This window comes from Vicugna pacos, chromosome 13 (assembly GCF_048564905.1).
Source record: "Vicugna pacos chromosome 13, VicPac4, whole genome shotgun sequence".
NCBI classification, from domain to species: domain Eukaryota; kingdom Metazoa; phylum Chordata; class Mammalia; order Artiodactyla; family Camelidae; genus Vicugna; species Vicugna pacos.
The window spans coordinates 58,612,132-58,630,632 of NC_132999.1; the positions used below are offsets into that span (position 1 = coordinate 58,612,132).

General features: G+C 55.1%; 1 protein-coding gene across 1 annotated transcript in view; it reads left to right on the forward strand.

Annotated features, from left to right (window-relative positions):
* The first annotated feature begins 7,512 nt into the window (after nucleotides 1-7,512).
* LRRC38 (leucine rich repeat containing 38) overlaps nucleotides 7,513-18,501 on the forward strand; it is a 31,387-nt gene continuing 20,398 nt past the window's right edge. The window contains exon 1 of the mRNA XM_072975850.1: nucleotides 7,513-8,229. Within this exon, the coding sequence (XP_072831951.1) occupies nucleotides 7,575-8,229 (655 nt within the window). The 5' untranslated portion in view covers nucleotides 7,513-7,574. The remainder of the gene's footprint in view (nucleotides 8,230-18,501) is intronic.

Here is an 18,501-nt window from a genome sequence, read left to right on the forward strand (position 1 = left end):
CCAAAATCCGATTTGGAAAATAGGGTTAATGGTGTCAGGATGTACCTTTCCCCAGTCGCGTCAGCCCAGGCATCCCTGACTCCTCCAAATGCCTGTGACATTTATGGAACCATGAGGCTTGTCTGGCAGTTGTCATACTCGGCGAGTCCTTCACTTGTTTGCCCTCTGCAGCCGCTGAGTGTCCTGTCTCTTCAAGGAGATTGTGAGTCCCCTGAGAAGTGAGGCTGTCTACTCTATCTTTAGCTCCCCTGGACCCAGGTCAATGCCTTTCTTGTGAGTATAGAGCAGGCAACAGACGTTTGTGGCAGGAGGTGTCCAAACTGATGACAGTGTCAGGATGCTCCTACTTTGGTGCACCCCCTCGGATGCCGTGCCATGTGCTGATTTGTGCATTATCTCATGTAATCGTCACAGTAACCTTGGGAGGTGAATACTAAATCTTCATTGTACAGATGAAGCCACTGAAGCTTAGAGACATTGCTTTTCTGGCAGAAGAGATGCAGCCTAGAAGTGATGGAAGTAGGATTTGAATGCCGGCTGACTGGCCCAAGGGCCAATGCTTCTAGCTCTGACTCTACCTATGGTAAATCCTGAGCTCTAACCAAATTGTGGTAATCTCTTCCTACGGCTGTCGCCTAAGCCAGGGGCTCCTTGAGCATGGCGGGGGTGGTGCTTGCTTCATCCTTGTACCCCCACACCTAGCATAGCACCTATTCTTCCAGGATGGATAATAAAGGGACAAGGGAGTTGTCCAGAGCAAATCTGGAAGGCTCCTGGAGGAAGCCAAGTTTTCTTGAGCCAAACTTGGAACATGGTGAGAGGCAAGCTGAAAAGAGGATGTGTGTGAAGGCTCAAAGGTGGATGTCATAAAGCCATTTATGGGGTGCTGTGTGCTTTGATGGAATGGAGAGGAACTAGAAATGTGTTTGGGGGAGGCCCAATCTCCTGGGTTACTTCAAGGGTACAGCTGGGGCACTTGGTGCTCCACATATGAACCCCTCTCCCTCCACGGGACCAGAACCAAGGCCACCTTTGGAGGGATGAAGGCCCTTGTTCCCCCGTGGAGGTGGACAGGCATCTCCAAGTGAGACACCACTAGAAGCTGTTGAGGAACTGGTTGAGAAGCATCATTTGTGGGTGACAATTAATTAAGTAAACATTTTTCAAGTGCCTATTATATTTGGGGGCTGATTCTAGGAACTGGGATAACGTCATGGTCCTCACAGAAGTTCTATTTTAGTGACAAAAGGTAGAGCGAATAAGTAAACTAACAGGCAAGCTAGGTAATGTCAGGTGGTAATAAATGCTCTGAGGAAAATCAAACAAGGTGGCAGCACAAAAGTGACTAGCACGGGAGAGGGAGGTCAGTGAAGGCCAGTCTGAGGAGATGATATTTGGGCTGAGGAAACTCGAATAACCAAATGGCACCAGCCATGCCAAGAGCTGGGGGTTGGGGGAAGGGGGAGTGTTCCAATCAGAGAGTCAGAGGGCACAGCATAGGCAAAGGTCCTGGGGTAGGAAAACCATGAACTAGATATACAAAGAGACCAGAGTGGCTGGATGGTGCTAAGCCAAGGGAGAGGGGTCCAAAAATGGGGTGAGACAGGCATGTGGGGCTAGAGTATGCAAGGCCTGGTCAGATTGTATTCCAAGTGCCAAGGTGTATTAGCTAGCTATTTCTGTGTAACAAATTTCCCAGAAATTTAGCAGTTCAAAACAAAACACATTTTTAATCTCCCCATTTATGTGGGTCAGGAATCTGGACATGTCCTTCACTGGGTCATCTGCTCAGGGTCTCTCACAGGCTGCAACCAAACCATGTGGTTGTTGGCAGGACTCAGGTCCTCATGGGCTGTCAGTCCGAGTACATCCCCTCAGTTCCTCACCATGCAGGCCACTCCAGTACAGCAACTTGCTTCATCAAAGCACACAAGAGGCATCAGAGTGCGTCTGATAGCAAGATGGAAGTCACTGTCTCTTGTAACCTAATCCCAGAAATGGCATGTCACCTTGGCCATATTCTATTTGTTAGAAGGAGGTTGTGAGTCCTGCCCCTGCTCAAGGAATACCAAGAGGAGGGGATCATTGAGGGGTCATCTTAGAAGTCTGCCTACCACTCACAGGAAGCCACTGGGGGTGTCTGAACAGGCAGGTGTCTGGTGTATATTTTCTTTTTTTAAAATACTATTTTAAAAAATTATAGTCAATTTACAATGTTGTGTTAATTTTTGTTGTACAGCATAGTGTTTATACACATTTATATGCATATATATATTCTTTTTCATATTTTTTTCATTATAGGCCATTACAAGGTATTGAATATAGTTCCCTGTGCTGTAGAGTAGGACCTTGTTGTTTATCTATTTTATGTATAGTAGTTAGTATCTACAAATCCTGAATTCTCAGCTTATTCCTTCCAACCCCCTTTCCCTCCTGGTAACCATACTTTTTTTCTATGTCTGTGAGTCTGTCTCTGTTTTATAAATAAGTTCATTTGTGAACCCCTCCTTTTTTTGTTTCCATATATAAGTGATATCATACAGTATTTTTCTTTCTCTTTCTGGCTTACTTAGCTTAGTATGACAATCTCTAGGTCCATCCATGTTGCTGCAAATGGCATTATTTTATTCTTTTTTATGGCTGAGTAGTATTCCATCACATATATATTTATAAAAGATATACATGATATATATGATATATATATCTCCACCAGTCATCTGTCAGTGGACTTTTAAGTTGCTTCCATGCCTTGGCTATTGTGGTCTGATGTATATTTTCAGAGGCTCGCTTTGGCTTTCTTGGGTGTTGGGGAGTGAGTGGGGGCTGGGCAAGGCTGGAAGCAGGAAGGCCAGTGGGGACGTCTATAAAAGAGGATGCCAGCTTGGACTAAGGAAGCGCCAGTGGAGGCAGAGATGTAGCACCAATGGACAGGAGGTGGGTGTGAGGGGAGAGGAAGTGGGGATGACACCTGAGCTCACTGTGGCATGTGCCTCCTGTCTGTGGGATGATGGTGCCCTTGGCTCTTGGGACGAGTGCTCTGTATTCTTCTCTTGGGACAGACAGGGTGGCTCAGTCCCCATCCTCCTCACCCAAGGTCGCACATTTGCTGGATGGCTGGCCAGCACCAGGAGCGCCGGCCGTGAGCAGAGAACAGATGTCTCCTTGCGCCAGGATGAGGGAGTGACCCCATGTCCTTGGTCTCATTAGTCTGCCCACGCTTAGACCATCCAAGCCGGGATGCTGGAAGCTGCTCACCTGTAACTGTGCTCACACAAGCAGTCAGAGCTGGAGAGGACCAAAGCTGTCTGTGTGCATGTGTCTGTCCGAGATGTGCTACACTGGAGTGGGGAGAAGGTTCAGGGCAGGGAGAGTTACCACTGATCCTAGAATGTCAGGGCGTCCGTAGCAAATAAATTCCAGACAAACACTTGAATTCTTCACCTAATCAGTGCCACCTCCACTAAATACCTGCTCGAGGTGAAAAAATAAAAAGACAGATAACTATGTCAGACTCACTGCTCCGCACTTGATAGCTATCTCACTGAATCCTCATCACAACCCAGTGAAGTAGGCACTAGTATTATCCCCTTTCATTGATGGGAAAACTGAGGCTTAGAGACGTTAAGCCACTTGCCCAAGGTGACGAAGCCAAGGAAAAGAGGCAGGTTTGACTCAAGTCTGACTCCAAACCCACGTTCCCAACCACAACCACCACCCTGCCTCCCCTGGAGGCTGGTTAAGGATTTGTTTCCTAGTTCCAGGGGTGAAACTAGATGGAGCTTGTCGCCTGAGAGGGGAACAATTCAGGTCTCACTAGTACAGGATGCGGCAGATGGTGCCCCCTGGTGGTGATAGTGGGGAAGTGCAGGGGTGGGAACATGGAGGCGCTCAGGGTTGGCAGTTTGAGTTGGGGGACAGACTTAGAGCTGTGTCCTTTGAGCAGAGAGCTAGTTCTAGTGAATCAGGCTGTCCCCAGGCTTTTTGCAAGAGCACGTCTCCTTTCCTGGGAGCCACGGCATGCCAGGTTAGCCAGGCGCTCATCAGAGGTGATACACTCCAGTAACCCAATTGACATCACCAAACACCAGCCACACTCTATCATTCAAACCTAGCGTCTGCACCTAAATTCAGACTCCTGCACATACCATACTGGCATCATCTTGTTTACACCGTAGGGCCTAGGATTTGGGCTAATTTAGAGGTCAGCCTGGCAATAAAAGGGGAAAACCTCATGACTGGATTGTTTTGGCTTAGGGACCAGATGCTCCCTGGGGGATTCCTTGGAGACCCCGCCCACATAGTTCCCCAAGGTCCAACGTCATGGGGAGTTGGACAGGGACCACTTATAAGACAAGACAAGAAGTGCTCTGTAGCTCGGGGAACACAGAGGATGGGTGAGGGTTTCTGCTTGGTGGGCTGGGGAAGGCATAACATCAGGTTTTGGAAACATCAGGACATCCTGGGTTTTTGTCCCATCCCTGTTTTGAACCTCTTGATTAGGAACCACGAAGTGTGTTGACTCTGAGAATAAATACAGAAACAAATCTGACAAACTGCGTCTCTGAAGGTCTCTCCCCATCACCTGCCATGGTTGTCCTCGGGCTGTGAGAGGCCCCCTTCCCGGGGAGGGAGCGGGTGAGTGGGGCAGCTGGGATCTGGGATGCCTGTGTTCTATTTCCAGCAGCTATCCCTGACTCACGGCGTGACCTTGCTGAGGTCATGGCTATGTTTTCCTTGCTGGGGGAAAATCAGAGGTAGCAAAGCTTGCATTTTCCCAAGGCATGGGGGTCCTGGAATATGGGGGACCTCCCTACTCCCCGTGAACCCCAGCCAAGTCTGCTCCTGCCTCTATGAACACAAAATGCTTTAGATTTGGATTCAAGGCACTTTGGCGGACACTCAGAGCAAGAAGCAAGGAGTTCCTGCCACAGCAAGACTTATGGCCACTTTTATATGCAGCGTCTCTCCAAACACTTTCCAGATCATGTTCCACACCGATATTTCCCCACGTGGCCTTCACAACGGCTGTGGAAGGGGAGAGGGAAGGTATTTTCTTTCTAGTTTCAAGATGAGGCAACCAAGGCCAAGACCATCATTTCTCAACATTTTCATTACTGGGGACCCCTTTTTATTATTTTACTACCACGCCTCCCCATTTTGCAGGACCTTGTTAAACGTGCTGCACTTATTAGGTAGAATTTCATCTGTTTTCCTTAATCAAAGTCACCAGCTTCTGCTCAGCACAAAAGAACTACCCCGAGTTCATTGCCAAGAACTGCGGCATTTGCTCTGGGTGACTTCCTCCTAGACAAAGGCCCAGTTTTCACCGGATATTTTGAAATTCTGAAAAGACTTGATCCTCGGGGGCCCAGGGATCCCAGGCTGGGAAGTACTTCTCCAGAGAGATAGATTGGCCCAGGAAGGGTTCTGTGGCTAATGCTGGGGCCGGGACTGGGTCCAGGGGCCTGACGCCCAGGCCAGGGCTTCCACCCAACCAGGCCACTCTGCGGAGAGGGCTAGTGCCCACTTAGACACACAGGCACAAGGACTCACGCATGCAAGACAGCAGCCCAACCAAACGCAGGTGTCCTGAAGCAACAATGCTTGGGGCTCAAACCAGTAAGAAATAGGTTCCCCTCAGTACTGGAGTGAGGAGCTGGAACCCAGCCTGAGGCTGGAGGGGTGGAGGGTGTAACAGATCATTCCAGAGTGTTACTGGAGGGTGGCGATGGGGGGTGGGGGGTGGGAGCCCCAATTCGTCTGCAACCCACCTTCACTCTGACACTGCAATCATGCATCATTTATGCAGCCCGGGGCGTTCACCCACTCTGGGACCATTCAGACTATTCTCCCAGCACCTGCCTCTTTAAGGAGATGAGACCAGAGTCGGGGCTGAGCCCCTGCAGCTGGGGATGACAAAGACAAACTGAGGACACTGGGGGAGGGGGGACACAGGCAAGGGGACTCGGGAGGTCTGGCGTGGAGGCCTGGGGTGTAAGCAGGGAAAGAGCTGTAAGACCCCAAACGCCTCAGAGCTCCCCGCAGTGCCTCTGTACACCCCCTCCCCCAGCCCGGGCTCCTGCAAACACTCCTCCTCTGTTGAGATCTTGGCTCCGTCCCAGAGGCTTAGATTTTTGCTCCATCGGAAGGCACCAAGCTGCACGTACCTCTGGAAAAAGGCCGAGGGCTTAGTCTTGTGGCTTCAGGATTCAAGCCTCCTCCAATCCCCGTGGGGCCAGGGGCCAGTGCAGGGTCTCTGAGGGCCTGTTGCCCAACAGCTGTTCCTGGGTTATTTTGGTCCAGGGGGAGCTTATCAATCCCAGGACATTTGGATCAAAATAGCCAACTGCAGGACAATCTCTTGGTGGCTGTGGGGACCTCTCCCTAGAAAAAAAGTTTCTAAAGTGGGGCTGGGGAGGGAAAGGAGTTTGGCTTGGGGGTGGGGACGTGTCTGAGGCTACACTCATCCCCTCCTTGCTGCCCTTTCAGCCTTAGCATCTCTCTGACCACCTTCTTTGGGGGAGCGAAGCTGGGGGTTTGTTGGGGAAGGAGTAGAAATCAAGAGAGAAAAAAAATCATTTTTAAACTTAGTTTCTTGACTCTGTGGTCTTCTCCCAAGGCTGGTGTCATACCTGTTACCTTTTCCCATTTTACAGATGGGATTCAGGGGGTCCAGAGAGGTAGAGGCACTGGTACTGAGGCCACTCAGCTGGGAACCTTGGCCTCCGACCGCAGGCCACAGTGCCTCTCCGTTGGGTCTCGTTTAGACCAGCAGCAGATCCGGGCCCAGGTGGCTGCCAGCTTCATGACGAACTCAGAGCCAGCATGGAAACTGCTGACTGGCCCTGGCCTTCCTTAGGGCCACAGCAGGGGTCCTGGCATCACCTGCCCCGCTGAGATGGGTTAAGTGTGGGTAGAGGAAAGGAGGAAGACCGGCCACCCTGGAGCTCCCTGGAGTTTCGCTCAAACCCAGGTCATTAGACCCTGGCGCGGCCCCCGAGAGCCGCCGGGATTGCCCCGGGCTCAGAGCCAGAGTGACCCAGGTCGCGCTCCCTTTTGCAACCGGGGTGGCGCGTGGGGAGCGCGCTTTGGCGCTAGGCGGGCGCGGACGCGGGTGTGTGGGGCCCACGCCCCCCGACACGCCCTCTGGAAACCTCCGAGGTGGGGGGCGCTTGGTAACTGAACTTGGTTGTCGAGAGCTCCGCGCCAAGTGCGCGCGACAGGTCTTATTGCCCGGTGTCGGAAATAAGCTGCCCGGGCGGGGCCGCGCTGGGCGACGGCCACTCCGCCACCCCTACCGCTCCCGCCTCTCCTCCGGGATTTTCCAGCGGGTTAATTTCCTGTCCTGCTAAATCCTTCGCGAGTCCCTCGCGCCTCCCTCCCCGGCTCTCCCCCCTCCGTCCCGGCCGCCCCGGGCTCCCTAGTCGGTCCGCGCCGCGCTCCATCGCCCCCCCCCGCGCCCGGCCGCCCTCCGGCTCCCCGCGCCCGGCCTCTCGGACCCCGCGCGCCGCCCCGCGCCAGGGCTCGGCCCCAGAGCGCGTCCGCGTCGCCGCCGCTCGCGCGGGTCCCCGGCCATGCGCCCCCGCGCCGCCCCCCGCGCCCCCGCCGCCGCCGCCGCCGCCGCCGCCGCCGCGCTCGGGCTCTGCAGCCTCCTGCTGCTGCTCCGGCCCGGACACGCGTGCCCCGCGGGCTGCGCCTGCACCGACCCGCACACCGTGGACTGCCGCGACCGCGGGCTGCCCAGCGTGCCCGACCCCTTCCCCCTGGACGTGCGCAAGCTGCTGGTGGCGGGCAACCGCATCCAGCACATCCCCGAGGACTTCTTCATCTTCTACGGCGACCTGGTCTACCTGGACTTCAGGAACAACTCGCTGCGCTCGCTGGAGGAGGGCACGTTCAGCGGCTCGGCCAAGCTCGCCTTCCTCGACCTCAGCTACAACAACCTGACCCAGCTGGGCGCCGGCGCCTTCCGCTCGGCCGGGAGGCTGGTCAAGCTGAGCCTGGCCAACAACCGCCTGGCGGGCGTGCACGAGGCCGCCTTCGAGACCCTGGAGTCGCTGCAGGTGCTGGAGCTCAACGACAACGACCTGCGCGGCCTCAGCGTGGCCGCCCTGGCCGCGCTGCCCGCGCTGCGCACCCTGCGCCTGGACGGGAACCCCTGGCTCTGCGACTGCGACTTCGCCCGCCTCTTCTCCTGGATGCAGGAGAACGAGTCCAAGCTGCCCAAAGGTGAGCCTGCCGGGCCGGGGCCGGGGCCGGGAGACGGAGGAGGGGAGCGCGCGGGCAGAGGCCGCCGCAGCCCGCGAGCCTCGCGGCCGGGGCCGCGGCTTGAGCCTGGAAGGGGAGGCGCGGGTGCTCCTGGCCACCGTCCTGGAGGGGAGTTCCTCCGGTGCGTCCCTCGCAGGCCCCCAGCCTGCACTTTTCCTGGGACTCTGCTAGGAAAGGGGAGTGGGGAGGGGCGCGTCCGGAATTCTCTGGACTTTCGGGCCTCGTTGCCCGGCTTTTCGTCCCCTTTCGCCGACGACGTTGAGGACCTGGCTTTCCAAGATCGTCTCATGGGGCCTTGGGACCTAGTACTGGTGGGCGTGGGTTATTTCTGGGCCCCTCCTAAGTGGGCGTCTGCTCAGCACCGTTCTCACCACGCTGAACACGGAGAGAGAGGCAGCCAGTCCTGAGAGCTCTCCAGCAGCACCCGGAGCCTGAGCAGGTCTCTGTTTTCTCAGCTCCTGATTTGTTCTTTCATCTAACAGGGGTGAGGAATTTTCCTGGTAAGGATAACAGCGGCCAGTGATGCCCTAAAGATTTGCTGTTCCGTAGCTTTTCAGCCCGGATGTGAAATTGCTGAACAAAAATCTTGCGGGCTGGTGCACCTTTTGTTTGCCTGGTGCACTTTTCTGGTGATGACCTGGACATAATGCCCGCCTGGCAAATAGGAACATGAGGGGGCCTGTGAAGGCCAGCAGGAAGGAAGCAAAGGCAGAGCCAAGAAGAGGGGACCCCCCAACATCCAGAGGGATGAGCCCTGGGACAGGGAGCAGGTGGAATGGCTACACCTTCAGTGGATTCCAGTCTGCCGCTGGTGAGCACGTGAGCCTGGCTCCCAGCAGTGACCTCTTAGAGCCAGACTCTACCTCCCCCCTTGCCCTGGAGGGTTTGGTAGAGTAGGAACCAGAGCTGTAAGACCCATGTTATGAAAGATGACATAGATGTGGATTTATCTTTGGTATATATATATATATACCAAATATATATATATATATATTTTCTGTTTATTGAGAATTCGAGGATGCTACTCGTCTCTGCCCTGAATTCCCATGCTCACTTATTCATTCTGTGCTGTCACTAAGCCCACAGGCCAGGTAGCGGGGCAATCCCTCCTCTGCAGACGCGGGCCCCTGCTCTGGCGCTTTCAGCCCGGGCTGGCTCTTCCTCACGAGCAGGTCCTAAAAAGATCTGACCTGCGAGGTACAGAGTCCCCTGCCTTTAAAGTGAATGCTTGCATTCTCCTGCCTGGCTTCCCAGGCCCTCCCCATCAGAAGACTGCCGTGGAGACAGGAAGGTCTGGATCCGGGCCTCGCTGTGGAACGGGGGTATGGTTCTGTTGGCTCCTGCCGTGGATTTGGCTTCATGAACCCCCATTGTTAGTTGTGGTGGTATAATTGGTTCCCACCATCATTCACATGAGGGCTCAAAGTTATGGGGTTAGGAGCTGTGGGTTTCAGCCTCAGTTCTGCCACAGGTGACTGTGACCTTGAATAGGACACGTATCCTGTCTGGGCCTCGGCTTCCTCATCTCTAAAGGACTTTGGTTGACTTCTGAAGTCTCTAGGAAGGCCTTGGTTTAGTCTGAAGGCATAGGTTGGAGTCCTGGCTTAAAACCTGGGGTGACTCTGAGCAAGTCACTTAAGTTTTTTGAGCCTCCTCTTCTGTGTGAAATCAGGACATGGGAAGGCTGGCCAGTCCATCTGACCAGTGATTGTCAGGATCAAAACCAGATAATGTGGGTAAATGAAAGAGCAGTGAGGATAGAAAATGTTATTTTTCCTGCTGTCTGTATTATAGGAAAGAAAAGAGACACCAGATGGGGAGGTGTGGCTGGGGGGTCAGGGGGCACAGGTCCAAAGTGACAGACAGGGTCCAGGCCCTGGTGGAGGGTTGGCCTCATTCAGGAGGAAGCGGACAGAGACGTGCAAGGGCAGCCTGAGGGCTTCCGGCACCTCGGGGTGAAGTACCAAGAGCAGCTTGGCCTCACTGCCCACTGCCCAGGTTGTGCGGCCAGAGCAGTGTCCCTAGCTCTGTGAACCGGAGGTGGGATGGGTGTGGTGGGCCTGGCCCAGGCCTTCACATGAGAGGGCTGAGTTCCGATTTATGATCCCAGGGAAGTCCCTGACCTCTCTGCCTCCTCTTTAGACCACGGAGCAGAACCCCATAGCATCTTTGCGGTGAAGCTTGAACAAGGTCAGCTCTGTCAAGGGCGCGGTGATCTTGGTGCGGAGCAGGTGATCGCTGCACGTCAGCCACTCCCTCCCCTCCTTCCGCTGCGTCTGGGCCTCTCAGGGGCAGCGGGGGAATGACCAAGAGCCAGACTCTGGCGCAGAGCTGCTTGGTTCACATCCTGCCTCTGCTTCTTACTAGCTCTGTGCCCTTTTGCCTCTCAGTTTCCTCACCTGTAAAATGGGGACGATACTAGCGCCCACCTCGCAGGGCTGTTGGGAGGATTAGAAGGGTGTTAGTTATGAAGTAAGAACCGAGCCTGACACACAGTACGTACTAGTAAGCATTCGTGCTGTTATTATTATCCTGTTTTCTCCAGAAGGCTCGGAGAGGTGATGGGAGTGACTTGCCCAAGGTCACACTGAGAGTTAAAAACAGCTGGGGGTCCACTAGGGCCTTTTGGCTCCCAGCCATGCTGCCCACCCACTTTCTGCCAAGGGAAGCCCTGAGCTCCAGGGCTTTCTAGGCAGGCGCCCTGCCTCTCCCAGGGGAGGAGAGTCAGAGGACCGAGCAGAGGGGACCTCATCCTCATTGCTTTTCCTTCACCTCCCCTGGAGAAGCAAACTGAACAGAGCAAGTGACCCTGAGTAGCTCTGACAGCACAAAAATGTGATGGTCTGCCAGGGGAGCCACCGCCGCACTGATGGGAGCACTCAGTCACAGAGCAAGGAGCACCACGGGGCCACTGGTCCCCTCTGCTTTGGCTCCTTTGAGGCTGGGTTGTGGGAGGAGGTCTAGGTCTGAGGACTCGGGAGGAGCTGCCCTGCGGGTACTGGGTCTGAAGGGAGAGGGCGGCGGATGCCTGCCAGGATGCCCACCTGCCAGCTTAGCAAAAACAAGCAGGCGACCAAACCCCAAGCAAGAAAACAAACAAAACCCCGGGAGGCCTAACTCACTCTGAATTTCAGAAAAACAGTGAATAATATTTTGTATTATAAGTATGCCCCATGCAATGTTTGGGATATACACACCCAAAATTATCTGTTGTTTTTCTGCCATTCAACTGTCCTTGGCCGCCCTGTATTTTCCCCGGTGGCTCTACCTTATGGTGTACATTGTCACTTTGTGGTTTATGGGTGCCGTCTCTGTGTCTGGCAGGTTCCTTTCCCCGCAGTTCACCCAATAAGAAGCAAACGAGTGAAGTGCTTTGCACAGGGTCCGATCACTAGTGGCCGAGATGGACTCGCATGCAGGGGGTTTGGGCCCCACTCCTGGTTCTCTCTGATGGCACAGGATGGAGGGCGGGGGTGGGGAATAGCCCCATCACTGTCCTACTGTCTCCGACTCTCCTGGGTGGCGACTGGCTGACCTCCCCGCCCCAGGTGCTGCACTGGGTTTGTTGGTTCTTCCTAGACACCATGGGTCCCAGGCCATGTGGGATAGTGTGTTGCCAAGGGGACAGTGACTTTCCCTCTTGAAGTAGAAAGAGCTCCAGATCTGGAAGCAAGCGACCTGGGGAGTCGCTCAGATGACCAGTCGGGTAGAGAGGGAGAGATGGGGAGGGTCTGGGGAGACAGCGAAGCATCAGGACCCCACCCTTCTCAGCAGGCAGGGATCTTGAAAGCCTTCCAGTCCCTCCCATTGCCTCCAGTTTAGGTTGATGGCAGCCCAGCGAGGCGGGTAGGGAATGAAGACACACGGGTGGTGCTGACCCTCTGTGTGCTCATCACCTGGAGAGCTTGCTTGACATGCGGAGTCCTGGGCCCCCAGGCTTGCTGGGTGTGCGCCTGGGGGAAGAGGCCTGGGGACCTGCATTTTAATCCCACCCCTCCCCCAGCACTACTGCCACCAGGGGCTTGCAGTGCCCACTCACAAAAGCTGGAAAACCACTGCTGGGATTAAAGATTGGGAAGGCCTGGGGGGGAGCCAGGTCCCTCCAGAGACCCCACTGTTGGGACCCAGGGGGCGGTTGTCTGTGTGGCAGGCAACCTGGGGCTCTGGGCCGGCAGGATGTCTCGCGTGTCCCAGCCTTGCTCTCAGGCAGGTAAGGCCACTGGGTGTGAGAAACTGTAGCCGGCAGGCAAGGGGCTGTCTCTGAGCTCAGAGGGGCCCGGGGCCAGCAGGCTTCCCTGGGCACACAGGCCACACCATGCCCTGGGAGTGCATCTCAGGAGGGGCCGCGCAGGTGCTGGGGGCGGAGGCAGGACTTTTACCTTCCTTTGTAGCCACAGCCTCGTTTGGCCTGCGGGTCACAGCCCATGGTCCCAGAGGGGAGATCTGAGCTGATCATGTACCCAGGCCCTGAACGGTAGGGAGGGGAGCCGGGGGGAGCACGGGCACACGTGGTGCCTTGGCTCTGCTCACCCTGGCCCCCTGGGTGGGGACAGCCTCCCAGCCATGGTCCACTGTAGTGCCTGGAGCATCCAGGCTTAGGTGGCTAGGTCCCTGCAGGGCGGACCCTGCTGGCTGGCAGAGTCCTCCCTGGGGGTGGCGGGTGGCTCATGACGGGTCCCCTGCCAGTTCCATCACTAACCCTGCCCGCTTACCAGGCGGGACTCACGACCTTCTGGGGGGTCCTGCCCGCATCTCCCAGCACCTCTGCTTCCCTTTCCTGATGTCAGACACTCTGAGGGCCTGGTCTGGTCAGAGGAGTGGGGACTTCTTATCATACTGACAAAAGAAACAGTAACTCAGCCAAAGGGACACAAGCCGATGCTTGCCTGGAGTTCACACGGGTCCTTTCTCCCAGGTGACTCCATGGTGACTCAGTTTTTTTGCTTTAAAAATGAAAGCAGTTTTATTTTGCTGATTATAAAACTGGTTCCTTGGAGGCTTGGGAAATGTGGACAAGTATTGTGACGAGAATAAACCCCCCCCCCCCGAATCTCACCGCTGTGGAAGGTTTACTGTGCTTCGTTCTGGCTTTATCCTTACGTATACGTGTGTATTTTAAACAATCAGGTATTTTCCTGTACATCTTATTACTGACTTTTTTCTTCTTTCTGAGCGGTAAGTTTCCCGTCATTATAACTCTTTGAAAATTTAACTTTTTATGGCCTCATAAGAGGGCGTTTTATAGATCTGTTCATTGAACCTGTCTCCTTCTGTTAGAAATGTGAGTTGTTTTCTTTGCTGAACTGAACATCCACATTCATGCAAGTTTGCAGACGCCTCTGGTCACTTCCTTGCGGTGGATCCTTTGAGGTGGAACCTGAGGGTGAGGGTCTGTGGTTATTTAAAACTTCTGCATACGTTTTGGCCTCTTTGCACCCCAGACAGCTGGCACCCTTGGCAAATAGAAAGTCTGTTTCACCACACCTCTCTCAGATTGATGTATTATTTTTAAACGATTTTTCCAGTTTGACAGACAGAACAATGACGTCTTCTAATTGCTTTGATTTTCACGGCTTGATTGCCAGCGGACCGGACACTTGAAGTGTGTTTACACACCTCAGAGAACCCCGCGCCTGGCAGAGGTTGACTGAGGTCTCACTCGCTCCTGCCAGTGGCCGCCCTCCTGCTGTTGGCAGGTCAGCACATGCCCTGTGTGCCACAGGCTCCTGTGTTTTCAACTTGTCTCTCAATTAGAGTCGAGTCCCCGGTGTCGTCTTTCTCCCCATCCCCAGTGTCCCGGCCGGGTGTCAGCGTTTACGGGCACCTCAGTCTGGCGTTCCCGGGAGAGTCGACTGCACACATGACCTGAAACAACCCTGCCCTGTCTCTTCTCTCCCTGGAGGGCCCCACCCGCTCCTGCTCCTCTGTGCCAAACGCTGGATCTTTCTAGAAATGTCATCTTCATCGTGCTGCTCTGTCAATTAGCTCAAAGGGCGACCTCATGGCGGGGCCACATGGGGCAGCAGGCCTGCCTTCCTGCCCAGCTAGGACAGCCCCCGGGGAGCACAGTTGGGGATTTGCTCTGGAGATGCCAGTGTCACCGTCACCTGAAGCTGACCGGCTGCCAGCCGACTCAGATACCCAAAGGCGTATTAGGCCATTCGGCCGAGCGGCCGTCCAGCTCCTTCTGTCTCAGAATCCTGTGGTCTCCAGTGAAGCCTGGAATGAGGAGCCTGGCAGGCCTTGTGACCTTCAGGCTGGCAGTGTGACAAGGGCACAGAAGGACCTCCGCTATGTGAGTTGTCACGATGACCTGGATTGGGCGCGTTCATGGTTACAGGAGCCAAATTGTATCCTGAACACGGTCACCGTAGCATCACAGTGGAGTGTGTCACTCTGGTCCTGGGAGCGTCCTGGGCTCCTGCCCTCAGGACTTGGCCCCAGTGGCGCCAGGTCCCCGATCCTCCCCGCTACTGCTCCCATTCCCACCTCTGCTTCTCGGCCTTTCTGGTTCCTACTTAGCCTTTCGGCCTCCAGCCCTCCGGGCCCCCTAGGCCGGGCTGGGAGCCTGGCCTGTGTCACCTCATTGGCTGCTGTATCACCTCTGAGACCACTGCTCGACACGGCCAGTTCACAGGTCTGGCCCGTTTTAAGGAGTCGACACGTGTCTTTCTCTCCTGGAATCCCAGCAGTTGGTACAATAAATGGTGTGTTTGGAAACTTTCTGATGGCTTCCAGCACTAGAGTAAACCAGCTCCCTCCCATGGCCACACCCTCACCGCAGCCACACCAGCCTTCCTCTGTCCCGGGGACACGCCAAGTGCCAGAGTCCAACCAAGACCTCTGAACTTACTGCTCCCACTCGGACGTTTCCCCCTTCCAATGGCTACATTGTCCTCAGCATCAGGCCCCCAGTCAGATGCCCCCTCCTCCGAGAGGCCTTCCATGACCGCCCCACCCAAGCAGTCCTGCCCCCACCCTACTCATCTCTGTCACAGCCCCTTGGGGCATCTGTGTCATCGCACTCCCGAGTCCACATTATCTTGTTCACAAGTCCTGTGCCTCTAGAAACACGGGCTGCAGATCAGCATGCTCCCTGCTGTGTCCCCAGCACTGGGGCCGGGCCCAGCGTAGAAGGGGCTCCACGGGGCTGTGGGTATGTGTGACTGGACGAATGCACACTCCCGAGGCCTCTGTCACCAGGGCCATCGGGGGGCTGGCCAAGATCACTGGCCTTGGCTTTTGTCCCTACCAAATACCCCCGGCCCAACTACGATCAGCCAAGGATATCTGGATCACCTTTCAGCAGAGGCCGAGGCCTGGCCTGGGGGCTCTCTGGGTTCCTTTACCACATCTGTGTGATCCTGGTCAGATCCTTTGCCTCCCTGAGCCTCGACTCTCTGCCCTGAAGGAGGCGTGGGGGCCAGCTGTCCGGCCCCGTCTGTTAGAGCAGTGCTGGCAGGACGGGGGACGGGGCCATTCTGGGAGCCCGTTATCCTCTGCTCTGCCGGGTGCAGTGTGAGTGGCTGGTGGAGGGAGTTCAGGACACCGAGGCTGCAGATCTCCGCTTACCCCGCTGAATTGGAAACCAGCTTCATCTGGTGTTAGCAAACAGAAGGTTATCTTGTAAGGATGTGGGTGTCACCGGGAGCCCTGGGTCCCGAACAGTCAGGCTCCAGAGAGCTCTGGGGTGAGGCCTGGGAGGCTGCAGGGAACACAGCGCCTCTGTCTCTCACCCTCTGCCTCTCACACTGTCTTTTATTCTCATCTCCATATACCGATGGGCTTCCTCTGCTTTTTCATCCACGTGGCAAAAAAACATCTGCTCCATTCAAAAGACAGCCGAGGCTGGGCGGGACTGTGCTGTCTTAGTCCCGATTTCCAGGTCCCGGGAGGAAGCTGTGTGGCTGCTTCTGGGGGCCGCCCCTCTTTTGGTCCAGGCAGCTGAAGGGATGGTCGCGGTGACATTGTACACAAGGGCTGCCAGAGCTGTGGGACGGAGCTCAGGGCTGGGGGTGGGCAGGCCACCCACTAGGCATCCAGCTGGGCATCCAGATAAATCCCCTGATGCTCCTGGGCTCCAGGCTCCTCTCTGTCAAGTGCACGCGATGGCATCTTCCCTTTGACCTCCAGCGATATCATATGAAGGTGCTCAAAGCGCAGCTCCCTCCGGCACTGCATGTAGAAGCTGTTCTTTTTCTCCTTATCCAATTCAGAGAAATGTGGACAAACAGGCTTACAAATCCCACAGGATTTGAGCACTGCCTGTCAAATCCCAGATGTCTGCAACCCACGCAGACGGGCATTATCTGTGTTCACAGCACATCCTCCCAGCAGCTCTCAGCCTGGCCCCTCCGCTTCAGAGGCTGCCCTCCCGGGGGCCCCTGGTGCCTCATCTCCCCCCTCCTCTGGGCTGGTCATGAGGTGGATGCCAAGGGCAGGAGTCAGGACCTGGAGGGAGCTGTGGGCCACTCGGAATTAAGGGGCAGATTCTCAGACATGGACCCAAACCAGACAGCTGGGAATCGGGGTCCCTGTCCCTGCTCCGTTGTTAGCCAGCAGCCAACCTGAGTCACGTCCCCTCTCTCAGTTGCTCTAAATCAGGAGTGGCAACTCAGGTGTCCCCGGGAGCTGCAGGTGGGAGCCATCAGAGAAGGTGGGGCAGGAGGAGAACACATGCATGGGAGAAACAGCAGAGCATCGTGCTGGCTGAACTCCCCAGGCCTGGATGCCAAAGCTGTAGACCCCTGGGCCCCTTTGACCACTGATTTTGGCTGGCTTTGTGCCCCCTGGAACCAGCCTCCTCCAGGTCATGGGGTGAGAGGGTCTGGAAGCCACTCGCCTTCAGCTCCCAGCAAAGGCCTTCTGGGTGGCTTCCCTTGGCAAAGGCCCTACCACCCCGGTTTGCAGACAATCATTTATGATGGTTATGTTTGAAAAAAAGATATCATCTCTTGATGAAGAGGGAGGAGAGAGGAATCGAGGTAGTTAAATATTGCCCCCAGCGAGGCCTGCACACCTGGCCCAGGCCTTGACATGTGAGAGCTGAGTTCCAATGTAGACCCCGAATTATGATCCCAAGGAAGTCCCTGACCTCTGTGTGCCTCAGTTTCCCTGCCCCTAACTTCAGAACATGGAACAGAATCCCATAGCATCTTTGCGGTGAAGTTCAAACGAGGTCGGCTCATTTCTTTATATGAAGAAAATCCGCCCCCACAACCAACACACACACACACACACGCACACACAATTAGAAAGAATAGCATTGTTTTTTCACAAGACACCAAAAAGATGATGTCTTTTTAAAAATGTAACCATCATAAATGATACTCTGCATCAGAAATGAGAATGTCACATGGTCCCATTGAGGGGCTGAGAGCTTAGAGCTGAGGGCCAGGACACTGGCCCTGCTGCCACCTCCTGGACTTGGGCAGGTCACCTAACTTTTCTGGGCTGTGGTTCCCTCCTCTGTCACCCCGAGGTTTGTAGGGAAGATCAGGGAAATACTGATGCAAAAGAGCTTTAGAGGAAGATGGGGGCGTGCAGACACAGAAATGACTGTCCTGAAGGAAGAAGTCTTAAACCCACAGACCTATAGAACCAGGAGGCATGGATGCTGTGCAGGGCTAAATGGGGAGGTACCAGGGATGGTCAGGAGGCAGAAAGTGAAGGGAAAGGCAGGTGAGAGCCTTTACTGTGGTTTTCGCAGGAAGGAGTGGGCGAGGCAGGTTGAGGATTGGCTAGTTTGACTAATTTCAGGAGGCTTTGGCTAAAAGGGTGACCCCTAGTTGCCTAGTAAAGGGTGATTTAGGGCAGGGAGAGTCCTGGACCACAAGAACTTGGTAAAAGGAGGCAGGTCGGGTATGGGCTGGGATTGGTGGGTTTGCATAGCAGAGGTGTGCTCACCAGCAAAGGTTTGCTGTCTCTAGGAACTGGCCAACCTTGGAAGGGACAGTCCTTCCCCAGGTGGCAAGGCCTCAAGATGCCAAAGCTAAATAAAACACAGAAGGTAAAAATCATGATGCATCCCAGGGCCATTGCAGATGTCATTGAGTAGGTTGAGGTCATTAGGCTGGACCCTAATCCAGTCTGACTGGTGTCCTTATATAAAAGGGGGAATCTGAACACATGGATGCACAGAGGGAGAACCCCAGATGCAGGTGAAGGCTAAGCTCAGAATGATGAGTCTGCAAGCCAAGGAATGCTGAAGATGGCCAGCCAGTGACCAGACGC